Genomic DNA, 18,167 nt, shown 5'->3' with positions numbered 1-18,167 from the left:
GTTGGACCTAACGTCCATCCAGTCGGAGACTGTGGTTAATAGCGGAGTTAGTTTGAACTCCCTAAGTATGCGAAGGTGGCCGATTTGGTCCCCTTCAAGTATGGTTTTCCTCCTTTGCAACCTTAGAGCGCCAAGCTCTGCTTCCTTTTTCACATGAAGATGTAGAGGTAGTAGGCAAATCATAGCTTCCATGGCTGCAGTTAGAGCTGTTCGCATAGCGCTGGTAACCGAGAGACATGCAAGTCTTTGAACTTTTTTGAGTTTGGCTTGCGCAGTCACTTCGTTCACCTTAGGCCACCACACTAGGGCAGCATAGGTGATTCTTGGTCGGGCAATGGTCTTGTAAGACCAGAGTGCCAAGTCTGGTTTCAGTCCCCAGGTCTTACCGAAGAGAGTTCTGCAGGCCCAGATCGCTGAGATCGCTTTCTTAGCGGCATGATCCAGTTGTGCAGACCAGTTCAGTTTCTTGTCCAGAATAATTCCGAGATATTTGACTTCATTGCTGAAGCCCAGTCTAACTCCACTCAGTATTGGAGGAGTGATGGAGATCGTCCTTCGTCTGCCGAATGGAATTAGGACTGTTTTTAAGGGGTTTATGTTTAGACCCTCCTGTAAACACCATGACATGGTGGTATTCAGAGCCGTTTGCATTCGGCTCGACAGAGTTTCGTCATCTTTACCTCTGACGATGAGGACGATGTCATCGGCGTATCCAATGACCTCGTAACCAAGCTGTGAAAGCTTGTTGAGAAGTGCGTCGACAACTAGTGACCATAACAAGGGCGAGAGAACTCCTCCTTGCGGACACCCCTTGATCACTGACATTGTTACAGACGAATCTCCCAAGGTTGCTGTGATCACTCTGCTAGAGAGCATTGCGTGTATCCAGTTCCTTGAAGTTTGGTCGATTCCCTTATGAGAAAGAGCCGTATCGATTGATGCAAAGGACGTGTTATCGAAGGCCCCTTCAATATCAAGAAAGGCACATAGCGCCGTCTCCTGATAATTTAGGGACTTTTCAATCAACGTCACTAAGCTGTGAAGAGCAGTTTCTGTTGACTTGCCGCTTTGATAGGCATGTTGGTTCCTGTTCAGCGGGGAGTCTTTAAGAAACTCATCACGGATATATTTATCCATTATTTTCTCCATCAACTTGAGAAGCGTTGAAGTCAGACTTATGGGTCTGAAAGTTTCAGGTAGGGTTTTGTCCTTTCTTCCAACTTTGGGGATAAACACTACCTTCACCTTCAGCCAGTTATCCGGAATATGGCCCAGGATAAAGCTGGCTCTGAAGAGGTTGATGAGTTCGGACATGATAACTGCGGCCGATTTTTGTAGAAAGATGGGTAGTATGCCGTCTGGACCAGGAGACTTCATAGGGTCGAATGAGCTTAGAGCCCAACCTATTGAAGCTTCCGTGAACAGTCGACGGGCCAGCAGGATGGACTCCCGAGACGCCATATGTCTCGAATTGTCCTGCCGCGACCCATCACTATTCAGTTCTTCGGTCTCTGTCGATCCAGGAAAGTGGGTGTTTATAAGAACCTCCAGCGTTTCCTTGGTAGTGACAGTGAGGCATCCATCCTCTTTCCTCACCTGTCCTAAACCGTTAGTATGGTCGTTGGACATCGCCTTTTGGAGCCGCGTAGCTTCCGGCAGAGTTTGGATTCTTTCACAGAAACTAACTCTGGATTTCCGTTTAGCCTTGCGTAGCTCGGCGTTGTATTTAGTGAGGGACGCCCTGTAGTCGTCCCAGTTAGACGTGACTTTTGCCCTGTTGAACAACCGCCTAGTTTCCCGACGAAGGTCACTAAGTTGATCATTCCACCAGGGTACGTCACGGCATACTGACCGCTGTGTTAGTGGACAGTTAGCGTCAAAAGCATCCATGATTCTGTTTTGTAGATCATTTGCTGCCGAATTCAGGTCAACAGAATTTAGAATGTTGCTGTAACTGAAAGTTCGTGAATCGATCAGGCGTTCCTTAAAGGATTTCCAATCTGTATTCTTAGGATTTCTGAACAGCTCTTTTTTCAGAGGGTTAGCCTCTATATTAAAAACGATGTGTCTGTGGTCCGACAAACTAGTTTCATCGGATACATGCCAATTTTTAATCCTTTCAGAAATAGAGGCGCTACACAGAGTGAGATCAAGGAATAGCGTTGATAAACGTGGGGTTATTCCCTACATTACATACATTGACATCGTTAGAAGTAAGGTATTCAAGTAGGTACTCACCCCTGGTGTTGGTGTCCGAGCTGCCCCAGATCGTGTGGTGAGCGTTGGCATCGCAGCCGATCAGAAACGGCTTGTTGATGGCCTTGCAGTACCGCACGAGCGCAGCAACTTCGGGTGGCGGTATATCACCTTGGTCGCCCGGGAAGTAGGCCGACGCGACAACCATTTCCTGCTTTCCTCTGGTTGTCGGTACTTCAACCGTGACGGCAACGACGTCGCGTTGGATAAATTCTGTAATAGGTAAAAATTTTAGTTCTCTATTTAGCAGAATTGCAGTCCTTGGTTTGGACTGCGTGTCACAGTAGATTAACCTACCGTTAGGAGCGTTAAGTCCGAGAACTTTGGATTCGTTGATCCACGGCTCCTGGATGAAAGCAGCCGCTAGCTGCTCTTTGGCGAATCTCCTGCAAAGAACACCCGAGGCGATTGGTTGCTCGGTATGATTTAGACAATCGATTTTTTTTCAATTTTTCAATAGTGTATCTCAAACAGTAGGTTGTTTTTGTTACATAAATTTAACCGTAAAAGAATTTCTAATCGGTTGATACCAAAATCTCGATATTCTGAGAAAAACCAACTGATATATAAGCGCTCAAAACCTGACCGCTTTTCCCTGGTTGATTTACTAGATATTTAAATTCAGGCACCTAACTTCGATATAGACGTTAGTCCAACTTCAAAAAACCGTTCACGATATCGAATATCGAAAATAAAAATAACTTATAACTGTTGCAAAAATGTTCTTTTCTTGTTGAGTAATTTATGGTAATCATATTCACGAGATAAACTTTGCAGTTTTTCCTCGATTAGAACACACGAATAGAAGTGTACCAACCATACTTTTTACCACCTCCCTTCATAACCCCGTTTAGACTTCCTGCTGTACCGTGTTAAGACTGCAACCTGCGTTCCATATATCATGGAAGGAGTAATGACAGTCTGCCAAGATTGAGAATACTTACAATGAGGTCGTCAGCAAATGCTAAGATAATCAGAAGCGTAATATTGAGGTATTGGTTTAGCCTTAGAAAGGATACTTAATCTGCCACAGATTCCAACACTGCCTTCATAACCAAGTTAAAAATAAAGGGAGACAAAGGGCAGCCTTGTTGATCCCCTTATGGCGTCGAAATGCTTTGGTCAGCTGTCCCTTTCATAAGACACGTCTCCCCCCAGACACTGCAATAATAAATGAAATAATGTATTAGCAAAAGAAAAAACTGTTACCCTTCGGTATAGCCGGCAGCGTTTCCTAGGAGACATAATCAAAAACATTTTCGATATCTAAGGACATCAATTCCATTGTTCTTGGAGGAGACTCTGTAACACAAAGAGATGATGAATTGTTGATCTCTCAGGCAGAAAAGCAGCCTAATATCCAACTAGCGTATATTTTATATGCAGTGGACCTCAAGCATATCCTCCGATGATCACTTGTTTCCAATCAAACGGAGTTTGGTTTTCTTCCCATACCTTAACCAGGAGCTGGTGTAGCTCGACAATAGTGTTGCTATCGTCAATCATGGAAATTATCACTCATTAGCAATATTCCATGCAAATGTGTTCTCTGATTCATCATGTATCATCCAGTTATTTTCACTCGCGTACAGGTTTTCCATAGAAACGCTGCTGATTGTTTTTCGCTTCTAAGTGATCCGAATACCATAGAAGAAGACTGAATGATTCAAACACGAAAATATTTATTGTATCCAATGATACAAAATTATGAATCCAAATGAACGTTAGAATGCGCTCAACTGTTTGCTTACCGGAGCAAGCAGGTATTATCAATGCTTACGGAAGTAGTGGCATGGTGCATTAGCATGTGATATTTGAAATCACCGAGAATCATCAAGGTATATAATGGTAAAAGCACGACGTGGAGTAGCAGAATTCCGCCTATACGCAAGACACATTCGAAAGAATCGTAGCGATCGCTCGAGTGCAATCGTTTACGATTCATTCGTGGAATGCTCGCTAAAAGTTGCTCCCTCCGCATAAAACAGGCAACACTGAAACAAAATCATCAAAGCAAGCCACCATATATTTCTTTGCTCTTAGTTGTCTCTTGAATGCGTAAAAATGTGTAATTTACAATAGCGATTGATTGCTGAGATTAAAAGCTTATGAATAGCATGTCAGACATAACTCCCGAATGATCGTTATGCGATACGATTTTTTTTTCCATCCTTGGCTAATACTTAAAGAACTCGGCATAAAGTGAATCAATACGTGGTGTCTTCCCATTTTTCATACCAACTACAATATCTTTTATTTCTCCCAGCGTAGGAGGTGATGGTGAAGCTTGTTCTGAAGGCTCCAAGAGTAGATCAGGAAAAAGGTTCTCTGCCATCCGTAACCCAATCGGCCAGACGAATATTAGAGGATATCTGTTCAGAGAATCTCTTTTTTCTACTGAATCTTCTCAGATACTGAAAAGTTCGATTTATTCGCTCAACGATAACTATTGTCAAAGATTACGGAAGATCTTGAAATGCACGACGAAAACCCCCCTTAATAATTTGCCAGAGCATTTAGAGATTCGGCACCTCCCCAAAATCCAGTAATCTGCAGCTTATTGACGCATTGTTTCACCTTTTCCGCATAGGAGTTTACGGAGGATACAAACGCCGGCTTACCTAACTTGCTGGCTATACAGCTTGAATAGCAAATGTTTAGGTGTAATTCCATAAATCTGATTAACAATTGCCTCAAATAAACAAAATAAAAGCCGGGAATAGTGATAAGCCAAAAACAAGAGCCGTGTACATCTAAAGCTTGATCAATTTTTGAATGTCAAGCGTGTCACTTTTACAATTGAGCAAACAAGTGGACAAAATGGAGGCCCTATTTTCATACAATGCATTAGATAACTTATACAGGCACTTGTAGACGAAAAGAAATATGATATAAGATACAAACGAAGCTGTTTTCAAAAGATGACGAATCATTTACTTATGATGTATATAAAATATAAGGTGAAACTAGTTCTGTAAAGTATCTATGTCATAAAAAAATATGTTCCTTAGATAATAAAACTCGAAAATAAATATTTGATACTTATATATATTTATATCACTTAGAACATTTAACTCTTTTCTTGAGAACCGTTCGCCCAATCGTTTTGTTGTCAAAGAATGAATTGTATATTTTTGATCAAGCATTCCAATGAACGTATGGTTTATGCTGGAGAACCATGGACAAATTAAGAAAAACGTGTATTTTCCGAAATATTAATAATTTCTCGAGCTTAAATTTAAAATAACTCGAAAACCGATGCCTTTAGAATGTTTGCTACCAAGAGCTTTTTGATTCAAATAACTCTCTGCATCTTTTAAAATCATCAGAATACAAATATTTTGAAAAATGTTTGAATTAGAATTTTTATAAAAAAATTAATCTACCATAAAAAAGTGGAAGAGGTTGTTTATAAGAAACGACCGCAAGGTTAACGTAGAATTACGACAGCCTGTCTTATGTCAATAATATTTTGCAATAGCTTTGGAAATACACTCGATTAGGGTTAATAATTTTAATGGTGTGAAGCGATATATTTTTCCGTATTTGTCTCGTATATTATTTTTGCTTTAATGGAATGGAAGGGGATAGCTGGAAAAATAGGTGTGACTAAATTTTTTCCAGTTATACCATTCTACAACGTTCGAAAAAAAATACATCTCATTCATTCTGGCTCAGAGCGATCATTCGATAAGCTCCACCTTTATTTTTAGTTTTAAAGTTTTTCCTCATTTTCGTAGCACGGATGTACAAAAATGATTTCTTGTGGACATTCTGTCGAGCCGGACCGATAGCACTCTCATGAAAAAAACAAAATAACATGTATTCAGGGCTAGTAGCGAACTTGGAGCAAAATAATAGTGACTTCAGTGACTTTTTTCATTAAAATAGTGACCAAATAGAGACTAAATAGTGACCAAAAATATACAAAAGAGGGTTTTGAAATTTATTGTTGAACCATTACTGCCGGTAACCGCAAGTCAGTCCCATCTGTAAAAATGTTAAAACGAGAAAACAGCTTCGAAAGATATTTCATTCACGCTCAGTTATCACTTATTTAAGATGAATTATTTTGACAATATTCATGCTAAAATATAGTTTGCATACTAGCCTGCACTAATTACGTTGTAAAAACCATTGATATAATTGATTTTATGATAAAAACTTTGAGTGTGACTGACTTGCCGTTACATGCTACTCCGAAGAGAAAAATAACCGCAAGTCAGTCACATTGCCATGTTGAAACTACAGTGCGTGTTGACGTGTTGTTATTCGTTGCCGTGGAAAACTGTCAATCCTTCGCTGTTAGGAAGTGTATGTCCATGAGAACCTTTTAAGAAATGTCGACGTTGGAAAATCTCATGATGTACGGAACCTATGCAAGCTTATCCGGTGAGGACTCGGTTCTTTATCCGAACTGAAGCCGGGACTGCAGTTGGTTCATCCGACAACAAACGTCAAGATGATCCAAATCCATTTGAGGTTCGAGCTTCACCTTTGGAGATTTCTTGGAACGATTCCCTGGATTCTGATGGAAGTTTTTTCGATACTCAAGATTTAGCGGGTAGATCCACGAAGAAGCGAGCCAAGAAAAAAAATGACTTGAATTCGTATTAGCAGAAAATTGCTCCACATAAATTCATCACCAATTCAAACTAAAAAATAATCCCAGTAATTGATAATTATTACTAGATAACTTATTTTCATCTAAACGGTCGTATCGCTCTCTTTTTTACTCCCTAATCATTTTACTGTTGTATTATGCATGTTTTTTTTTTGTAAATCGGGACTGACTTTCGGTTATTTTTCTTCTGGGACTGACTTGCGGTTACTTTGCCTAATGTTACAATTCGACTTGGTATTGATTTCCACTTTTGTTGAACAAACCACTTTTTTATCGGTACATCTGAAAACCAACTCAAAGCTAGGCCAAAATACGATGCTAACTTAAAATTGACAAAATTACAGATGGGACTGACTTGCGGTTACCGGCAGCATAAATGAATTAAATTTTATCTGAAATTTATGTCTTTAGAACATAGGATGTGCAATGATTTGTTCTCGTAGAAAAAAAGTCGAACTAAAATCTGTATCATAATTTCACATTGAAATGGTTGTCATAACACCTTGTTCAATATATTCGAATACAAGTTTTCGAGTTATAAGTGTTAATGAAAGTACGTGAACGAATGTATGCACTCTCGAATACGCATTGGTGTATTGGTGGTCTGTCAGATTTGTAAATTACGATTTTTGGTCAGTAACTGCCCTTGCACAATATTCAAACATCTCAAATCGTGTGAAGCTAGGCGAGATTTCGTTTATTAAACCATCGAAAAATACAAGGAGACATTCTCTTTGGGGGATCGTTGAAAATTATGTCGGCCACGATCTGCAAGGATGCCGCAGGTCGTAAAATTGTGACTGTTATGAGGAAGCGTGTCCGGCGAAATGATAACGTTCAGTTTTTTAATTCCCACCCATCTGAGTACACTAAAGTCGCTTTCTACGCGGGGGATACGTGCCGCGTAAAAAGAAACCGCGTAAATTCCGGAATCCGTGTGAAAAAAAAAACGCGTAAATTCCGGAATCCGCGTAAAAAAAACCGCGTAAATTTCGGAATCCGCGTAAAAAAACCATCGTTAATTTTGCATTCCGAGTGAAGGGGAACCGGAATCCGGGCAAAAAAAAATACCGCGTAAATTCCGGAATCCGCGTAAAAAAAACCGCGTAAATTCAGGAATTCGCGTAAAAAAACCGCGTAAAAAGCGACCTTAGTGTATATCTATTGAATCGGTCCACAATATTTTGGCCGATTCTTTTAGAAAAAGAGGCTCGATAGAGTGAAAATGATACTTTAACAACTCGCTGTTCGCGATTTCGTTGTTTCTGATGAGAAACTATTTGTCCTGGAGTGTGACTGGTTACACAAAACAATCGAATGTGGGCAGCAGCAAGAGACAACATTTCAGAGTTCTAAAGGAGTGTTCCTCGATTGCAGAGTACAGCTTTAGTGATGGTCTCGGGAGCAATTTGCAAGCGAGTAAACTTCTTCTGATTTTCATTTTACATAATGTTTAAAAATTATGACCAATAGCTTAACCCGATCCCGGCGGAGAGAAATCAGTTTTTACCTCAAAAAATGAACTTCACTCTTATTACTCATCAACTATATACACAATTAACACAAACTGTATTGCATATTAAAGATCAATCTGTTCTCTAACCTTACTGAATAATATCATCGTGAAAATTTCCAAGCATAATCGTTGAACTTGAATCAAAGTTTGAATGTCACCCGCCTAGAATGAGTTTATCTTATACTCAAAGATTTTTTGAAACAGCTAAAATTTTCACGTATCAGCAAAATAATTATCCCATTCTCCGTATATCTTGAACGTCGTAGTATACTTAAAGAATTAATTTTGTGTAGGTTGAATGTCTCCTTTTTTTGGAATATCGAAAAAAAAATTATATTGCTCTATCTTTAAGTACAACTTCTTGAGAACATTTTTGTAAATTTTGTTAGAGCTTTAAGTAGTAGGGAGAAAGTTGGATAGATTTCAAGTGCGGCTTGTCACGCGTCATAAGCTAAACTTGAAACTCGATATGGTGTTTTGCACAATTTCAATGCAAACTGCTTATTTTCTCGAGCAAAAAAGTTTTTAAACCCCATCATGTTTTTGACTTTTTCATAGTTTATCCTCAATGAATTTCAACAGGTACTGCTATATTCCATCACTTGACAACCTAATTTTGATGACAACGCCATGACATTACAGAAATTATTGGACATGTAACTATAAAGTAACGTTCATAATCAACTGACAGTGGTTTGGCTTACTTTAGATTTCATTTACATGCTTGATATCTTTGATGCTATGTCTTTCTTACATCTCAAAATTGTCTTTCGCCCTTTATTACGTTTTTTGCGGTTTTTGCCGATGCACCTGCATCAGAACTTATAACCATGTGCTAATTTAACACGTGTGTCGAATATTAGTTAAGACGCAGTTAGTAGAGATGGTCGGGTTTGGCATTTTTCAAACCCGTACCGGTCCCGTACCCGAATTTTTTTTTCGGTTGAAACCCGAACCCGACCCGAACCCGAAACTTTTTTTTTCGATCAAACCCGAACCCGACCCGAACCCGAAAATTTTATTTTTGTGAAACCCGAACCCGAAACTGTGAAACCCGGACCCGACCCGAACTCGAGATTTTTTTTTGAGGGGTAGATTTTTTGTACCAATTTGAGGCTGCCCTGAAGCTTTGGGCCTCGAATGGTATTGGAATGCTAGTGTTTTTGCAGTTGCATGAAATTAGACATCATGATCTTACAAAAATGCTTATTTGATATAGTCGGGTTTCGGGTTTTCAGACCTAAACCCGACCTTTTTTAAACCCGAACCCGAAAATTTTTTCCCACCAAACCCGAACCCGACCCGTACCCGACACCTTCAAAAGTTTTCAAACCCGAACCCGACCCGAACCCGACGGGTAGTTCGGTTTGAAAACCCGAAACCCGACCATCTCTAGCAGTTAGCTTTGATTTCCTTACGACTGGCTTCATACCAGGCGAGAGGAGGTGAGTGGAGGACTAAAAGCAAAGGTAACTTGTAGTCAGAACAGGAGTGTTTGCGTTGCTACACACAAAAAATAACAAACTTTAGTGTACCTCAGGTTCAGAGTTTGCTTGGGAAAAAGGCAATTTGAGTAACTTTCGTTTGTCGTGCGCGTGACTAAAAGACAAGCAAACTATATATATTCCGACGGTAGTTTTGGAAAAAAACGTTACCCCGTGTCTTCGAAAACTCTCCAGAGCTGATTACTATATGTTCCAGCAAGACGGTGCATCAGCGCATACTGCGAACTTGACTCAAGGTTGGTATAGGGACAATTCGAGGGACTTTTTGAACAGAAATAAATTACCGTTAAGTTCACCTGATCTCAACTCAATAAACTTTTTTTTATAAAATCTCCAACTTGTAAAGCGGTTAAAGCGATTATCCAGAAAATCTGGGATGAAATCTGGGAATCCGTGCCGCCTGTGACAGCTTCGAAAAGCGTTTGAAGTTGGTTAAGCTAACTGAGGGAGGGGTTTTTCAAAATATGTTAAAAATAGCATTGTTCGTTCCGAAAATCTGCAAAAACAATACTAAGCCTGTTTGTTCCATCAATGATTTTCCACGCATATTCAACCCACTTGACATTTTCTAATCAAATTCGTCCCACTAAACACTCGTTTGCTTGATCTGGAGCATGGAACAAATATGCGTAGAACGGGTTATCATTATGCAATTTCGAAATAGTATCTGGTAAACACCGGTAGGTTCGGATGATTGAAAGCAAAATCCTACGAATTGAGACCTAAACACGACTATGCACAATATAAGCTCGAAATTTTTGAATCTACTTCAACCAGGAGAAATAGTTGATTTGAGACGAGCAAATCAAACTACAAACGTAATTTCACGCACAACACTGATTTAAGACGCGAGTAGCTTGTAGAATAAACCTTTACATTCCTTTGCAGCTCTTAGACAATTCGTTCGTAACTATTCTGCACTGTTCACTTCGATGAGAAATTTGAAAACATTGCCTGGCATGAAACTTCAATGTTGGAAAAGTTAACAAAAATGCCTTACAAACCGAACTGTCCAAATATTCTGTAAATGAGAAGCAAGCTTTCTAAAGTATGTTGCAATACAACAATAGTTAATTTATAAATTTAAAGCTGAAAAGGTGACTTTAGTGACAATTTTGTCGTAAAATAGTGACTTTTTAGCGTAAAAAGTGACTTTTTAGTGACTAGGCTCAAAATAGTGACAAAGTCACTAAAAAGTGACTCGCTACTAGCCCTGTGTATTGTGTCGTGTTGCGCGGCTTGGAAGGAAAAAATGTTTCCTTTCCCGTGTCGCATGGAAGCAGATTATTGCGTGTTTGATACTGCCGACGGTAGACATTAGTATGAAGGTGGAAATTCTGCTGTGATGTCGAGCAATAAAACGGACTCATCACCGTGAGCAGAACTTGCTGAACTTTTCTGTTTGAAATCGGATTTGTTTCGCATATACCGCTTGTGATGCACAGTATCAATGAATTGAACATACATCACACTGCTGCGCAATTGCAGCAGCATCAAACTGCAATCAAAGTTGCAGTTTAGTAATAATCATTCATAATGCTCTTCCAAATACATTCAGTAGCCTCAAAAAAGGCTGGTTGCTGCAGTTGCAAATCTTATTCAATTATCGCATAAATGCTTCATGGTCCAGAAAGCGCGCGATATCCGCTCTGACATAGATTTTTCGCATGTTGTGGAATGGGATAACTGGAAAAATTATTTCGAGTTATACCATTCTACAACGTTCTAAAAAATTCGCGATTAGCCTTACCGTGGTGAAATGTACAGCTCTTTCTAAGGCGAAGTAGAGCTATACATTTCAACACATTTTGTCTTGCCAAATCGCATCGCGCCGTTATTTGCGTTCTGCATGACCGTAGCCAAACACTAAGCGACGCAAACACGTAATAATAGTCAGAGTATGCATGTAGATGAAGATAATTAACTTTGGATTATAGCGCAAAACGAGAAACTATTAACTCTTCAAATAATCATTTGTGTTCTTCAAATTTCAGTTGTTCAATTTAATATCCGATGAAATGTTTGTTTATTATCTGATGAAGCTCTTATATAGGCCAAATGATGCATTCCCAATTTACTAGGTCCATAACTCTGCCGACCGTGCTTGGGAAAGCGCGGTATAACGACCAATCAGAGGTCGAATTTTGTGTTTTGGCAAGGCTCAAGAATTTTCAATAGTACAATAGTTCGAATGATAAAAGTGCAATTTCATGCATTTGGTATGAATCTTAGAAGATTTTCTAATCGACTTCTGCAAAAACGAAGGAAATCCATCGAAAACTAACTAACCTAAATCTTCATTAATTCATTTATCGTCCTTATTGACAATTGTTCAATTTATCATAGGATGTAGTGTTTATCTTACATCTCTGTGTTACCTTGACAGTGAGCACTAAGGCGCACGGTCAAACACAATAAGAAGGGTGTTTTCACATTGAAAACTAGACACGGCTTTACTGGAGCCCGAACTGTTTCGCCGTGCTGCTCCCATTTACCTTTACATCGGCCTCAGGGAAGTACCGGCTGCATCTGCATCTACCGCTGAGGCTGTCACTATACTGCTATTGGTACCACAAGCTATTAACTCTTCAAATAAGTGTTTTATTTGTTCTCAAAAGAACAATTGTTTAATTCAAAATCGGATTTACGCAATCGCATCTCTGTAATATTACCGACAATAATATTCTTCTAAACAAAATGATACAACTTTCCCATTAGGCCTCTGTCATAATAGACGCGAAAAGCGACGCGAACCGATTCGCTCGGCTGTAGGTTAGTGTACAGCCATCAGTAGAGCTGTACATTAACCTACGGCCGAGCGAATCGGTTCGCGCCGCTTTTCGCGTCTACTATGGCAGAGGCCTTAGAGAAAGTTGCTGGCTGATGTATTCACTTCATGCAAGCCTGCTGCTGATGCTTCCCGCTACCACGCTGAAACAGCATTTTAGTGAAGGGAGTGTCGTTGCATCAGCTGACTCTGCTGCTATCGATGCTGATATACCCGCTGTAACAGCTACGTTATGCATAGCCATGGCACACTTGTGGCCGCTATACGCTGGCCCAACTGCTGAGCAACTGCAACACTATCCGTAGCCACGCCACAGTTGTGGCCGCTAAACGCTGCCACTGGTTTCCGCTGTACCTGCTTTTGCTGGCCCAGCTGCTATCGATGCGATGCTGAGATCCGCAGAAACTGCTACGCTTATCCGCAGCCATGCCACAGTTGTGGCCGCTATCCGCTATCGATGGTACTCATTGCTCTGCTCCCGCTGCTGTTGTCGCTGTTCAGAACTATTATGAGCGGCTTCGACTAAAACAGGCTTTAAATACTAAATAGGGATGAAAATAGGAATGAATTATTTTTCGTACGTGGTGGAATGATATAACTTGAAAAATATGTGTGACTTCATTCTGGCTCAGAGCGATCATTTGATAAGCCCCGCCTCTTTTTCCAGTTTCTGAAGTTTTTCCTCAGTTTCGTAGCACGGATGTACAAAAATGATTTCTTGTGGACATTCTGTCGAGCCGGACCGATAGCACTCTCATCGAAGCAACAAAATAACATGTTTTGTGTCGTGTTGCGCAGCTTGGTTGAAGGAAATGTTCCCGTTCCCGTGTCGTATGAAAGCAGATTATTGCGTGTTTGACATTGCCGATGGTAGACATGAGTATGAAGGTCAAAATTCTGCTGAGGTATCAAAATATAACCATTTGAATTTAAGACGCAAGAGCGTAAGTGCTGCATTTCTGTTATCTGCTGCTATCCAGCACGAGAACAAGTATAAATTATAACCAGTCCTTCTCAGGGCCACCAACACGTTCTTGAGGCAATTTTGAATATTTCCTCGCTTGCAAATGCTGAAATTCGCGGTTTTCCGTCTGTTACACATGATGAAAAATCTTAACTACTTCAAACACATAATTGTGGAGCACCAACAGGTGCTATTATATTTGACAACAGTAACAAACTGGCAAGATTGTTCGATTATCATCATTCCGGATAACCATTCGCCGATGATTCTAGCTCTCCCGTTTTCTTTAGTAGAATTGCCTGCCATTTCCAATAATTCTGCAGCTACCGAAAACTCCATAACAGCCGCCGGATAGACAGGTGCTTAAGTATCAACGCGCCCAGAACCATCAGCCAGAAATTGAAACCCGGCTTTTCTCTCTTCTTCACGATCAGCAATCAACGTCCGTGTGGTATCGGCATAATCATGCAATGAATAATACATAAAACACATAGCGCACATTCTTAGTCAACTAGATATATTCTGTCGACCTTGTTAGGGAAAGAAGCATTGTGCGACCAATCAGAGGTCGATATTTGCGTTTCGACATAGCTTGACAATTTTCAATAGTACAATCGTTTGAACAATCAGCTTACAACTTTCTGCATTTGGACGGGTGCTTGGTTGATTTTCCAATCGATTACTGCAAAAATAACGAAAATCGGTTGGAAACTGACTGAGCTTAAAACGGTTGAAAATGGACAATTTTTGTGACGCTCTCGATGTTTTTGGTTTCTGAAATTGGATTCCTGTAATGAAATTGGTCCCCTGTGTATGTTGCCGTAAGACGTAGTTCTACGTCAAAAATTATTTTTCATTTCTCCATCCTGGACTTTTTTTTAAAAGTTGCGTATTAACGTCAAGTTTCTTTGAAAAAAAAAAAATGAAATTTAATGTTTATTTTTAATTTTTTCTGGTCAAAAAAAATTTTTTTTGTACAGTGTATATTTTTTTCATGGTGCATTTTTAATTCCCTACAACTCATTCTCAGACAGTTTTTCTATACAACCAACGGTTTCTGGGCTACAATGCTTCGAATAAAACCTATGCCAAAAGGCATGTAACTCATGGGTGTAAAAAATCTCTCCATCTGTGAAAAATGCTCAGTTTACTGAGCCATATACGTGCGCAAAGTTTCATTCAAATCAAAAATGGTCGATATTCGACCATAGGTAATTTCGCGCGATCTTGCTCTGTAGCAACCATCTGACCGCGAAATCTGAATATCCGGCAACGTTCGAAGCTAAACAAAAACACACAAAAGTTTAAAAATGACAAAATATAATTAATTTATCTTGAATCAGTAGAATAAAGGCAAAAACACAAGGTGATTTCGAAAAACAAAACCAAAGCTTAGGAAAGAGAACGATTAAGTAACAGGAAATTTAAAAGAAGCGGAGTTCAATTACAAATCTTAAAAACACAGCGGATGAAGCGATTGAGGTTTTCTATCGTTATGAATGATTGATTAGTAGAAAAGAAAAATATTTATAAACTCATGGAACCGAAAGCCTTTGAACAAACACAATTTTATTAGATAAAAATAGTCAAGTTAGAAATCAGAAATTTTGTACAATCATTGTTTCTGTCGCATCCCGAAACGCTTTGTTGACAACAAACTTTCGTGAATTTACCAGTAAATAAATCATTTTTGATAAGTCATATTGAATAGCTTTTTCGGGTTATGTTTCTCAGCTGACAAGTTTGAAGAATCTTGTTACCTAATTTAATTCAATCGTCTACTTTTCTTGTTTGAAATCAAATCAAAGCATGCCACACACTTCTACCAATATAACCTGAAAAAAAAAATCTCTGAATACAATTTGACAGGAGATCATATAGAAACCATGACGTGTAACATTTACTAGAAACTAGGGTTTGCAATCCCGGGAACGATTTCCCGGGAAATAGCTTTTCCTGGGATTCCCGGATCCCGAGAACAGAAATATTGATTCTCGGGATTCCCGAGTTCCGCGGGAAATTTTGTGCAATAAAATAAAATACGTCAAACTGGTGCTACCTGAAATAAACCATTTATTAAAACTCAAAGTCAGTATAGTATTTTACGTAAAAATCATTTTTGCATGTTAATTATTAGGCATTCATGTGCTCTAAGACTGACTTATTTTAAGTCGTATTGATTATTCAGTATTCTATCGTTTCCTTCCGTAGTTATTAACTAACCAAAATTCTTCCTCGGAATCTTACGCTCTAATCAACGGTGATATAAACTCCAAAAGGGTTTGAAATGTTGTTGTCAATTTGAGACTAGATTTGAGACGCAGTTTATTTAAAAAATGACATAGCAAACATATTTGATAAAAAATAGTGATTAGGTTAGCTACTGCTCAAGTAAATCGTAAATGTTTACTGTGGTGTAAAAAATATTTTGCCCAAAAATTCCGTACCAAATATAGCAAATGTAGGTGAAATGACGACTGACCTTCCGATTCCGCCTGTGGTGGGTTGTTGTTTGGCTGGTGAGTTGTAGGTCCAATTTCTTTCCGAGCTGGGCAATGTGGGTGCGAGAACAAATACACCTTGATACCACTTAAACAACGGCTTTTTATTGATGACACTACACGTACTACTATATTAACTTTATTCTTAGACTAGCGTACAATTATTCGATAAGTTGATTTAGGTTGATTGTTGGGTTCCCCCTTGGGACACCCGAATGCGGCCGTGATCGGTTGGAGACTGATCTCACCGTCGTTGGTGAATCTAACGATGAGTTGACGATTATTCTTCTCGGTGATAGAAATCGACAGAGCGATATCGATCTGCACTCCGACAGCTGATTGTGTAGATTAGACCAGTGTCTGCATACGTTCACTTGGATGGGTTGGTACCAAAGTGAAATGATAGTACCTTCCAACATCCTCACCCACCCTGAAGTGACAGGAACTTCTGAAATAAATAAACAAACCCCTTTCGATGCATTGGATGGAGATACTTAGCCGCGACTATTCTAATTGCTTGTCGCGTCAGCTGAATTTTCGGTCTCTGGAGATGGTAATATGCACAGTTTAACGATTGGCCGTTGCAGATATCCCGTTGCAGTTTTTACGGTCACTACGCGGACTACATCATCAGGACCAGGGTGCAGCTTATGTATACGACCCATCTTCCATCGCATTGGTGGTTGGTTGCTGTCGACGATGATCACCAACCTTCCGATTTCTACCTTCGACGGAGGTTCCCAATTTTTCGTTCTACCTTGCAGTTGGGATAAATATTCTGTCCGCCAACGCTTCCAGAAGTTTTGCAGCTGCCATTGTACCAGTTGCCATCGACTCAAGCGATTAAGTTTCACGTCAGTGTAGTCCGGTTCTGGGATAGCTTGCAGGGATCCTCCGGTTAAAAAATGACCAGGTGTTGGCGCCTCCATATCACTTGGGGCATCCGACAGTGGAGTGAGTGGGCGGGAGTTCAAGTAACCCTCAACCTGGATTAACAAGGTGTTGAAATCCTCAAACGCAATTGGATTTTCTCCTAACACACGAAGCAAATGATGTTTGGCTGAGCGAACGGCAGCCTCCCAAAGGCCTCCGAAGTGCGAGGCACTAGGTGGGTTGAAGTGCCACTGCATACCGTTCTGTGCGCATTCCTTAGAAACCTTCTCTTGATGCTCTTTGTCCCTTAGTGAATTCCGCAATTCCTTTAATTGGTTTCGCGCGCCGACAAAATTTGTCCCATTATCGGAATACAAATCAGTACACCTTCCCCGTCTTGAGATAAATCGGCGTAGTGCTTGTAAGAAGCGTTCCGTTGACAGGTCAGTGACTAACTCCATGTGCACTGCCTTAGTGCACATGCATACGAACACCGCGACGTATGCTTTAATCGCAGGTCGCTTTCGCCCGTCGCGAATATGCACGGGTCCAAAATAGTCCAAACCGGTTCTGGAAAATGGCCTAGCTACTGTAACGCGCGCCGTTGGCAGCTCACCCATCTGTTGTTTCAGTAATGTTGGTTTTGCTCTAAAGCATCGCTGACATTGGTGGACAACCATTCTGGCTGTTTTCCTTCCGCCCAGCGGCCAGTATCGTGACCGAATTGAGCTGAGAAGCAGTTGAGGGCCTGCATGCAGTAAAGTTTGGTGATAGTGTCTAAAGAGCATGGTAGTAAATTCATGTTTCCATGGCAATATCATTGGGTGCCTTGTGTCATGGGTCTCTTGCGAGTGTCCCAACCTTCCACCTACTCGTAAAACTCCGTTTAAATCAATCATGGGATTAAACCAACGTAAAAGGGACTTGCGAGGAAGTGCCTTGTTGTTAGTTAACGCTTTCAATTCTTCCGAGAACGTTTCTTCTTGGATTCGCCGAATTATAACTGCTTCTGCCCTCCTAAGCTCCACAGTAGTGAGGAATCCATTTGGCTTTGGATTAACCCTTTTTACATAAATTGCTATGAAACGTAACCAATATGCCGTAGCCCGAATGAGTCTCGAATATGCGGAAAATTTAGAA

The 18,167-nt window shown here is 40.1% G+C and overlaps 1 protein-coding gene across 1 annotated transcript; it reads right to left on the bottom strand.

Annotated features, from left to right (window-relative positions):
• Nucleotides 1-16,663: 16,663 nt before the first annotated feature.
• LOC129720506 (uncharacterized) lies at nt 16,664-17,707 on the bottom strand. Its single transcript, XM_055671987.1, has one exon. The coding sequence runs from the start codon at nt 17,705-17,707 to the stop codon at nt 16,664-16,666; it is 1,044 nt and encodes a 347-aa protein (XP_055527962.1).
• Nucleotides 17,708-18,167: the final 460 nt, after the last annotated feature.

This window comes from Wyeomyia smithii, chromosome 2 (assembly GCF_029784165.1).
Source record: "Wyeomyia smithii strain HCP4-BCI-WySm-NY-G18 chromosome 2, ASM2978416v1, whole genome shotgun sequence".
Classification (NCBI taxonomy): Eukaryota; Metazoa; Arthropoda; class Insecta; order Diptera; family Culicidae; genus Wyeomyia; species Wyeomyia smithii.
This window is presented reverse-complemented; position numbering and strand designations above follow the sequence as displayed.

What these genes read in the sequence shown, in the direction of transcription:
- LOC129720506 (XM_055671987.1), bottom strand. Translation starts at nt 17,707, where the DNA reads ATGGTTGTCCACCAATGTCAGCGATGCTTTAGAGCAAAACCAACATTA.